Here is a 10,164-nt window from a genome sequence, read left to right on the forward strand (position 1 = left end):
GCTCAATTTCTTAGCAAAGCATACAGGTCCTTCCATATAACCACTGCCTACCTGTCAAGCCTCATCTGGCACTTCCTCAGATTCAAGCGGTACAAAACTCCATTTCCTGTAGTGCACACATCTACAACTTTTTAAGCTGCTCTTCTAAAAAAACCTACTTGGCCTTCCTGGTTCTTGTTTTACCACTTTCTTTTGCTCTCTAAGAAACCTGCATATATTTTTATAAAATGGCCTATACTGCAATTTACGACCATTTATCTGCCTCATCATACTCATCACCCCAGAGAGAATGAATATGTTGGCAGTATGTAACTACATTCAGATTTACAAATCCGACTTGGCATTTGTTAATGCCCCAATGTTTCATATTTTTGTTAGTTTTCAGCATGCCTATCTTTTCTACTAGACTGGGCGCTAAAAGGCAAGGTCTGAGCATCTTACGCGCCTCCATCTTCAAGGCTTAGCACAGTGACTGAAAAAAAACCCACGCTGAACGTGCACTAAACTGAATTGCTTAAACACCTACAGGCACAAGGCGAGGGCTAGAACCACATCGCTTGACTCTTAAGTGTGTTTCCAACTGCTCCCACATCCCGTTTTCATTAGAGAAACCCAGACCAAACAAGGAAAGGGAAATAGGCCGCCGTAGGCTTATTACTATTGCTCCTTAAGTTTCCTCGCCGGTCCAGCTACCCAGACAAGGTAAATGGAAATCTGCAGCAGGACTCAGCTTGGTGCACACAACTCCGCCCTCGCCACACCCACTCTGCAGCGTCTGGCCCGGCCCTACTCATCTGGGCGCCCCTTCTGCTTCCGCTAGGCTGTGAGTACGCGTGCTGCCCTTGAGTCTCCCTCCGCCTCCCACACCCGCAGCGACACCCCTTCCGCCAAATTTGTTTCTTTTTCTTTCAGCGCCTGCGCGCCGTCACGTTACGGCGGAACTAATCCAGCGACGCCTGCGCTTTGACGAATTTGGTGCCGCGGAAGGGAAAAAGGGGGACAGCAGCATGCGTCACACCCGGAAGCGGCGAGCCGGAAGTGGGGTTGGTCAGGTTATCCCCAGGGGTGGAGAAACGGAGGCCCAGGAGGAGGGGGGAAAAAAGAAGGTGGAGGATTCTGGCTACCACTCTGAATCCGATACCGCTTCTCTTAGACCTCAGAGACAGAAAAAGGGAAGGGTGTCTCATCCCATCCCCTTTCCTCCTCTCCTCCCTCTCCTGAGCCTTAGCCATGGCCGAGGCAGGGGCTGGGCTGAGCGAGACCGTCACTGAGACAACGGTTACCGTGACAACCGAGCCCGTGAGAAAGGCGGGGGGGCGGTGCTGTTTAGGGGTCTGGGAGATACTGGGAGGGAGGGGACAGGGATTAGAAGAGTTGTTGGAGGAACTGGGCCTGGGAATATGGGAGGTGTGGGGTTGAATATCTAGGGCTGGGAGAATCGGAAGGTATTGGAGCTATTTAGAGTGGCAGAGATGGTGCAGGAGGCTGGTCAAGGATCATGTAATAGGGAGGTACAGTTAGGATATAGGTGTTGCTGCTTGGGGTGGTTATGTGTATAAGTAATGAACGAATGGGAAATTGAGGATTAAGGAGCCAGGAAGATGTTGGGAGGAAGTCAAAGGTAGTGTAAGAAAGCATGGTTGGAGGCCAACTTATCAATATTATCCATGCTTATATTTAAATAAATATTTATTGAATGGATGAATGTAAAAGGAAGTAGCAGGAATGAGGAAACAAGAAAAGGAGATGAAAAGAGGCATTTTGAGAAATCAGAGAGCAAAGATGTAAATGGAGAAACAAGAAGTATTTTTCCAAAAACATGTTAAGTTGCCTTCAAAGGGAGAAGATTGTGTTGGGCTTAATACTCTTGGATTAAAGGGAGCTTGGTAATTAATAGATTAATAATACTTGCTACTAGAGATGCCAGGATGCCAGAGAATAGGTGGATAAGAGGTAGAGAGAGCTGGAGCTTGAGAATGAGAGAGGTTTTGTTTGTTTGTTTAATGGGAAAAAGAAGAAGGGATCTGGAAAAAGGGAGATCAAAGATTAGGTGCTGGGGACTGAAAAGTAATTTTCATGTATTAATACTACCAAGGATGATGTGGGGAGGAAGACGGAGAAACAGCGAGGATTATATTTTCCTTTGAAGAGTTGCTGGAACCTTCCCTAGGTCAGGAATTGTGCCTTCTCTTATACTGGTGATATAAGAACAGGAAATAATACTTATTCCTCAAGGGACTGTCTGAGGTCAAAGACCTGTTCTGTTTTATCTTCTCGCAACTCCCCTGGTGCTATGTCTTGTGGTACTGATTGAGCTGAAGAAGATAAGAGAGGAGGTTCCCTGGGAGGGAGTGGGAAAGGTTAGTAGGAGGGGACTAGATAGGTACGCTCATCCTTAACCTTCTAGGAGAACCGGAGCCTTACCATCAAACTTCGGAAACGGAAGCCAGAGAAAAAGGTGGAATGGACAAGTGACACCGTGGACAATGAACACATGGGCCGCCGCTCATCAAAATGTGAGTAATTGTTGGCCCGCAGTAGCCCTGGAGTTCTGGCTCCCTTCAGCGTATCTTGTATCTGCTCATATCCACTGGCTTTCCAGAAGCCCCCAGATGCTCATGGTTTTGTCACTTTTTTGGTGGTTCTGTGGTATCAGGGAAAGAGGTAGGAAAGGGCTAGAACTGGAATTGCCTAGGTCTGATGACAAGAAGTATCAAAGGTGGGAGAAGTAGGGCTTTGAATTCATGGCTCTCTAAGAGGACAAGAGGAGTGGGGCCTGAGTCCCAGAGGGTGGGCCTGGGGAAGGTGGATCCTGGAACGTAGGAGAAAATAGGAATTTTCACTGAGTTTGAGTGGGAATGGATCTGACTATACATCTTACCCTTCCTCCTCTTTAACTGGGCTCCTCCCTCTAAATCTAGGCTGCTGTATTTATGAGAAACCTCGGGCCTTTGGCGAGAGCTCCACGGAAAGTGATGAGGAGGAAGAAGAGGGCTGTGGTCATACACACTGTGTACGTGGCCACCGCAAAGGACGGCGTCGTGCAACCCTAGGACCGACCCCCACCACCCCTCCCCAGCCTCCTGACCCTTCCCAGCCCCCACCAGGACCAATGCAGCACTAAATTCCTCTCTCCTCCACCATTCCTGTGTCTGTCTGGCCCTGAATGTATTCATGTGGCTACTTCTCCAGCCCCTTCCTTCCCTCTCTTCTGCCTGATAGAGGAAAGAGGAAGAGGAGGGTGAACAGAGATCCTGGAATTATGACTTGCTGCTATTCCAACCCAGCCTCCTGGGTTCCCCCAGTCCTCATTTTTCCTCCCAATACCCACCCTTCTCTCTCAAAGGATCTAGTCAGCTTGGTCCCAGTCTCTTCCTTTTGTTCTCACTGCCAAACTGCCTGTCCTGGGATCTAGTTATCTTGGCCCTGCACGCTACATGAGTAGCAAACACTTAAATTGGGTTTTCAACAGTCCCAGCTTTCACTGCCAGGGTCCCAGTCAGATTCCAGGAATTTACACCCTAGCTTTGCTTGCTAATCCTGGTTTAGAGCTATCCTACTAAAATATTTAATCCTAATTCTTAGTCCTTGACTGTGAGATATGAGGTCTTACAGGAGACCTCAGGGCTCCCAGCCCTTCTCCTCCTGCTAACCCTCCTCACGCCCTGAAGAGGAGTTAGAAAAGAGGTCCTTGTCATTCTCACCTCTTATGGAAAATAGAACAGGAAATAATCATATCCTTTCTTCCCACCCTTCTCCTGTGATTTAGGATTTCTGACAAAGATGGCTGAGATTGGTCACTTAGAGCCAACTATCTCCTCCGCCTTTTGTTTTTCAGCTTCAGAGACAGATCCAATATAGTCCCAGGGACCTGAGTCTCTAGGATAGGAAGGAAGAGGGAAGGAGCAAAGAGATTGGGGTATATCCCCTGTGCTACACTCTTACCTCTTAATTCCTAGACTTTGATTTCTCTGCCAGCCCAGATGTTCAGTTCTCTTGGCCCTCTCTACCCCTTACTGGGATTTGGTTTTCATTTTCCAGTCCTTTTGCCATACACAGTTGCAGAGATCAGTCAAATCCATACCACCGCTGAGATCTCATTTATTGCCACAGATGCACAAAATAAATAACCCAAAATCACAAAATGTGTTAAATATGGGCCCATTTATACATATGGGGAAGGGTGTGAGACTATACACAAGGATGAGTTTGGAGATATCTGAAGTATTCCCAGGTTGAGGAGGAGAGAGGGGAAGTAGCACCATTGGCTCCTTTCTGTGAGTATGTGCAGGGAGAAGTTTCAAGAAGGTTCTTATGGAAAAAAGGCTGTGAGCATAGAAAGCAGTCATAGGAGGTTGGGGAACTAGCTTGTCCCTCCCCACCCCGAGATCCCCCAAAAGGGGTACGAAGCTTCCCAGAGGGCCACAGGGCCCAGACCACAGTCAAGCCTCTTGTTTTAGGAGGAACCTCAGTGGACAGGCAGGGTAGCCCAGTCCTTAGATCTGTGGGGAAGGCCCTGAGCCCTTCTTTGGAGCTAGGAGAGGCAAGAGTGGGAGTCAAGTATTTGACCAGCAGAGCCTCTGTGTAGGAAACATGGTCACTTTACCATTACTGATGGGGAGGGCTTGTTCCCCATTGCAGGCCTAGAGTGGTTTGAATGGGAGAAGTCAGGAAGTACTGTAGCAGCTGTAGGGAAGAGAAGATTCTGAGAGCCAGAAAGCAGGAATGAGTTTGATTTTGAGCAGGGACGCGGAAACGTGGAGACCAGGTGAGATCTCATTTTTTGGGGGGGAAATGTGGGTTGGGATTAATACTCCTGCAATGGGTGTGTGAATGTGTTCGCAGAAATGAGTGGGGAATTCCACGCCAAAAAGAAGCAGCTGCAGGGCCAGTGGCCGGGCCAAACTTCTAGTTGGACTCAGCTTTCCGCTGGTACAATGCGGAGCGGAGCACGAGGGTCGCAGGTGCAGAACAGCGGGAAGATGCGCTCCCCCAGGGGGGCGGACGCCTGGAAGGCATAAAGCAGGTCCAGTGAGCGGCCGTCGTAGAAGGCTACGCGGCCCCGCTCCCAGTCCAGGTCCACGCGAATACGCCGCGGCGGGGGCTCGGCTCCGCCCAGCAGGGTGGGCTCGGGTGCCGTGAGGGCCCACAGGCGGCCGCCGCGGCCCTCCACGGCCCACACGGCCCCCGCAGGGCACAGCCTCACGCAGCCCTTGCGTTGCACGGATTCCCCGGCCGCGCCCACTGCATAGTGGCTCTCCTCGTCGTCCTCATCCTCCCCAGAAGAGTCTCTGCAGGAGGCAGCGTCCGCAGTCTCCACCTCCCAGCAGTGGCGGCCGGCCCCGAAGCCCTGCGCGCCCAGCACAGCCGGGAGCTGATCGAAGCGCTTGGGGCCGTCAGGGGGCGCGGGCGTCCCTGGTGGGGCCAGTTGAACGCTGCGGCGGTCGGCGGAGATGAGCAGGCGGCGGTGTGCGGTCCCAGGGTCCAGGGTCAGGTCGGCTGGAGAGCGGGAGGCAGGGAGAGGACCTCATGAGAGAGTTTTCTATATCACAGGCAGGGTAGGGTGGAGAATAGTCAACGGAGATCACGTAAAAGACTGAGTGCTAGTGACCCCACAACAGCTCAAAAGGCGGCTGCAGGACCAAAAAGGAGCAAGGCATGTGAAGAGCAGGCCTGGGCAATATCGGACCTTGTACTGATGCACCACTTCTGTAGAACTGGACCTGGGGAAGCATCATACTGGTCCAGGGCAGGGAGCACAGCAGGAAGATCAAAGGAGAGGTTGTCCGGTTTGTGGGGTTGGGGGAGGAAGAGTGAGGCTGATCTGACTTGGAGGGAGGAGTAAGGACTGATACCTCAATCTGCAGCATCTGGGGTGGGGCATGGGAGCTGGGTCAGCCAAATGGGGAATGTTCATCTAAAGAGAAAGCCATACTGATACTGGAACCTCAAGTGATGGGAGGGGCACAGGGAGGAATCCAAGGTATCCTGAGAAACCAGCCCACCCACCCACAGGAATGGGGGTGGGTGGACAGGCCTATTTCTGTAGAGGGTGTGGGGCAGAGGAGGAGAGCAGGTGGTGATAGCCAGAGACCAGAAAGAAAGAACCATTGGTCTTATATGTATGAGGTGCTTTGAAGAAAGATTTCTGGATTAGGGGTGCCGGAAGCAATCTGGACTGGGCAAGATGGTGGATGACCAGGAGGGTGGACCATCTTCTCTAGGCAGTTTAAAGAAGGGTAGAGGCACCCTTCTTCTTGGGAGTGAGTGAGGAAAGAAGGGTCAAGGAGATGCTGGGGTCCCCTTCCAGAGAGGAGTGATGAGAGGTGGTGGAAGCAGAGATTTCTGAGAGGCACCTAACCTTCAGGGATCTGTTGTTTGAATGTATGAAAAAGGAAGAGGGAAAATGGCTGGAATATGAGGAATCGAGGATAGACATTGTTATAGGCTGAACTGTGCCCTCCCCCACTCCACACACACACAAAGATAGGTTGAAGTCCTCCAAACCTCCTTTCAAAGAATATGACCTTACTTTGAAACAGGATCTTTACAGAGGTAATCAAGTTAAAATGAAGGTCATTAGGGTGGGCTGTAATCCAGATTGCTGACTTATAAAAAGAGGAAATTTGGACACAGAGACAAATGCATACAAAAGAAAATGTGCAGACCTATCACCCAAAGAACATGTGAGGCTACCAGAGGCTAGGAGACAGGAATGGAACAGATTCTGTCTCATGGCCCTCAGAAGGAACCAACACTGCTGACACCTTCATTTCAGACTTCTACCTCCTGAACTTTGAGATAGATATCTGTTGTTTAAGCCACCTACTTTGTGGTGCTTCATTACAGCAGTACTAGGAAACTAATGCAGACATCAAAAAGGACCTGATCACTTTTTAGGGCTAAAAGGAAGAAAATCTAACACAGACTGTCATTCAATTCCCTTCCCTCCCTTCTTCTTTCCTTACCTGTCAGTCTATGAAGCATGTTTTTGACCACTGGATAATCTTCAGGGAGATCATCCTCTGATTTAGATGACTTAGGTGTTGGGACTTCAAATCTAGACAGATGAGGGGAAGGGTCAGGAAATCAGCCCTCTGCTGCTAATGCCCCCACGCATACCCCATTCACATCTCTGGAGGGAGAAGGGATGAGGCTGTACCCCAGAAAACCTGCCTATTAATGGCAACAAAAGTGTGGGCCCAGTGAGAACGTGATGGCTATGGCAGCTCGTGTGAAAAGGAAGGAACAGAAAAGTGGAACTCACCGTCTCCATGTCTTCCTCATATCCTAGGATGGGCAGAAACAAACATGGATGTGAGCTCTGGGCTTCATTCCCTGGGGCATCCCTCCCTATCTCCCCCCTCCTCAGGTGAGCTCTGTCTGAGTTGGCAGTGTCCCTCCTCACCTTTCAGAGTGATCTCACCTCCTTACCCCCTGTGCTCCTTTTCCTCTCATTCTCCTCCTTCACCTTTCATGATCCCTTCTTCCTCTCACCCCATCACTTTTCCCTCATCCTCCTAACTCCATCTCCACTGTCCTCCCCCTTTCCACTCCCCAAAGGTTCTCAATTCTCTGTTCCCAGGCTTGTCCATGACTGTTTCTTGTCCCCAGAGCCCTTGCCTTCCTCTGCTGCCTCCTCAGTCCCATTCTGTCTCTTTCAGTGGCCCCATCCTTATCCATCGTTCCCAGTGCATCCCAGAAAACCATCTGTCCCTTCTGCCGTCCATCACACAGACCGAACACACACCCAGAGCCCTCGGGCTAAGAGTTGGTATATAAAAGCCTTACAATAAAGCTGCTTCCCCTCTTGCAATAAAAGCCCAGTGGCGTTTATTGGGCCCTTTGCTTTGTGTCTCTGGACCCTGGCCAGGGAGGCAGCTAGACTTGAATGTGTCCCAAAGGCCCAGCAGATCCATAGAGCACTATGGGAGCCAGGAGAGGGCGCTGGATGCTCCCCTCCAAACACTGGGATCCCGACCCCTCCACTTCACTGTCTAGTGCTGATGTCTGGAGCAGGCCGATATGGTGGAGAGAGGGAGAGAGAAACAATTTGCCTAATTCTGCCAATTACACCCAGACTAATTAGGTCTATGAAGACTTCAAAGGGCAGAAGCAAAACCCAAGACCAGCTTGGCTGCTGGGGAGAAGCCAGTCAGGAGTCCCAGACGCCCGGGGGTCGGGCAAGGTAATGGGTTGGTTGGTGGCCAAGGAGCCCGGGCCCAGGAGAGGCGCGGGGGTAGACGGGTGGTAAGACTGGGATGTGGAGAGGAGCCAGAGGCCCCGGCGGCCGTTCTCCCGCACCTCGCCTCCACCCGTGGCCGCTCCTGCCTGGGGCCTTGGGAGGAGCCGAAATAACAATAACAAACAACACACAGCTTAGCTTGAGCCGGAGTCTGGGACCAACCCCCACGACCCTACGGGGACGTTTGGATTTGCCCCAACCCCTTGCTCCCTTCCTCCATCCTCTTGTCAGTCCCCTCCTCCCTAGTTTTTTCTCCGCCAGCCCAGTCTCCTGCTCCCGCTCCTCTATGCAGGTTCTGCCCTCGCCCACCATCCTCCCAGGCCCCCTACTCACCCTCACCTGGGTCGGCTCCCACTTTCGCCCGCCTCTCCCTCCCCTCCGCCAGCTCTTCTCCTCCCGGGCGCCTGCGGCTGCCCTGCCAAAACTTGTGCAGTTCCCGTGCCCTTCGCGGCGACTCCAGGGCTCTGCGCGTTCTATCCAGTACCCCTTCTCTGCCTCCCCACTCTCTTCTCTCCAGCCCCTCTCACAAGGCTCAGGCATCCGTCCAGCCTCCTCCCCTGTGGACCAAGTGTCAACTCCATCCATCGTCCTTCCGGGCGCCTCTCACCTTGAGGACCCAGGGTCAGCCCTCGCCCCCTCATCCTTTGCTTTTCTCTGCCCACCCCATCCTTTGCCTGAACTTCCACAGGGCCTCCGGCTCCAGACTTGCCATTCCCGGCTTCCCCGGGGAACCCATGAACCTCCGGCTTCCACCAACAACTCCACGACGCGCGCCCAACCTCACCTCTCCGGGCGGGTCCAGGCAGCCCATGGTGGGGATGCGCCCCCCTCGGCGTCTCCCCGCACGGGCCCCAGGCTCAGCCAGCTTCTCTCGCAGCTCACGGCTGATTCGCACCTCCACTGCCAGCCGCACATTAGACCTCAGGCTGCGGCGGGGACACGGCAGGCCGCAGCAGGGGCAGGCGGTGGGGGAAGCCTCGGTGTCGGTCGCCGGCGGGGTCCCCCAGCGGCGGGCCAGACACGCGCGGCAGAAGCTGTGCTCGCACGCCAGAAGCACCGGGTCCTCGAAGGAGCCCCCGCACAGAGGACACGTCGCCAGCTGCTCCAGACGCTCCACCAGCCCCGGGCCCAGCTCGGGCGCATCCATGGAAAGTCGGGATCTGGACGCCGCCCCTTGCGCGACCACCGCGACCGCCTTCGAGCGCGCAGATGGCGGGCCGCCCCTGCTGCTTGCTGTGTAGATGCCCTTCTCTCCGACTCCCGCATTAACTTTTGCCGCTTTCCGCCCCTCTCCTGGGATTGCCTCTGTCTTCAACCAGAGTCTTAGTCTCGGCAAATCTCTCCACGACATCAGGCTTTATAGGGAGGGAGGAGGCTCCCACGGGAGGTAAACACCAGGCCTTGCGTAATGCCTCATCTGGTTCTCCCGCTTCCCGGGTAAGGTTTGGGGGAGCAGGGAGGGGAGAATAGCACACCTGGGTCCCCGAGCCTAGGAGGTGGTCACTAGAGGGCGGTCTGGAGCGGGGTAACCCTGTGTGGGGAGGGTAGCCCCCTGTGAACCCCCGAAGAGCCCCAATTTTACCTTCCCCTCGGCCTGTGGTACGCGCATGGGCCGGGTGCCCAGACTCACTCTTGGCATGTGCGCCCACATTGCCAAGGTGTGATTCATTCCAGGTGGCTGGCACACCTACATCTGGGGGCTGGGGGCCGGAAGTAGAGATCCTGGTTTGTGTGGCTTTGGCAAGCCTCTGAGTGTTGATGTGTGGTTTTCATTCCCGGTGCCTCTCGCCTTTCCATCTTCCTTCCTTACCTATTAAGGGCTTAAGGGCACTCTGAAGTTCTGGAGTAAGGGGTGGGGAACAGGCACCCACACTCCGGCCTCAGGGAGTCGGGGCAGAGCTCTCGCAACTCTACCTCTG

General features: G+C 53.3%; 2 protein-coding genes across 4 annotated transcripts; one reads left to right on the forward strand and one right to left on the reverse strand.

Annotated features, from left to right (window-relative positions):
- Nucleotides 1–907: 907 nt before the first annotated feature.
- Nucleotides 908–4,145, forward strand: PPP1R11 (protein phosphatase 1 regulatory inhibitor subunit 11). 3 transcript variants are annotated; one of them, XM_003897284.4, is made up of 3 exons: nucleotides 908–1,299; nucleotides 2,408–2,516; nucleotides 2,922–4,145. In XM_003897284.4, the coding sequence occupies exons 1-3, from the start codon at nucleotides 1,231–1,233 to the stop codon at nucleotides 3,122–3,124; spliced, it is 381 nt and encodes a 126-aa protein (XP_003897333.1). In that variant the 5' UTR covers nucleotides 908–1,230; the 3' UTR covers nucleotides 3,125–4,145. The 3 variants fall into 3 exon arrangements, with proteins under 3 accessions (XP_003897333.1, XP_021792358.1, XP_009202965.1); XM_021936666.2 differs by having other exon boundaries at nucleotides 918–1,043; XM_009204701.4 differs by having other exon boundaries at nucleotides 976–1,052.
- Nucleotides 4,082–9,859, reverse strand: RNF39 (ring finger protein 39). The gene is made up of 4 exons (XM_003897282.5): nucleotides 9,030–9,859; nucleotides 7,268–7,290; nucleotides 6,969–7,060; nucleotides 4,082–5,499 (listed from the first exon to the last, which is right to left on the reverse strand). Exons 1-4 carry the CDS (start codon nucleotides 9,594–9,596, stop codon nucleotides 4,919–4,921), a joined length of 1,263 nt encoding a protein of 420 aa, XP_003897331.2. The 5' UTR covers nucleotides 9,597–9,859; the 3' UTR covers nucleotides 4,082–4,918.
- Between the last annotated feature and the right edge of the window lie 305 nt (nucleotides 9,860–10,164).

The sequence above is a fragment of the Papio anubis genome, chromosome 6 (assembly GCF_008728515.1).
Source record: "Papio anubis isolate 15944 chromosome 6, Panubis1.0, whole genome shotgun sequence".
NCBI classification, from domain to species: domain Eukaryota; kingdom Metazoa; phylum Chordata; class Mammalia; order Primates; family Cercopithecidae; genus Papio; species Papio anubis.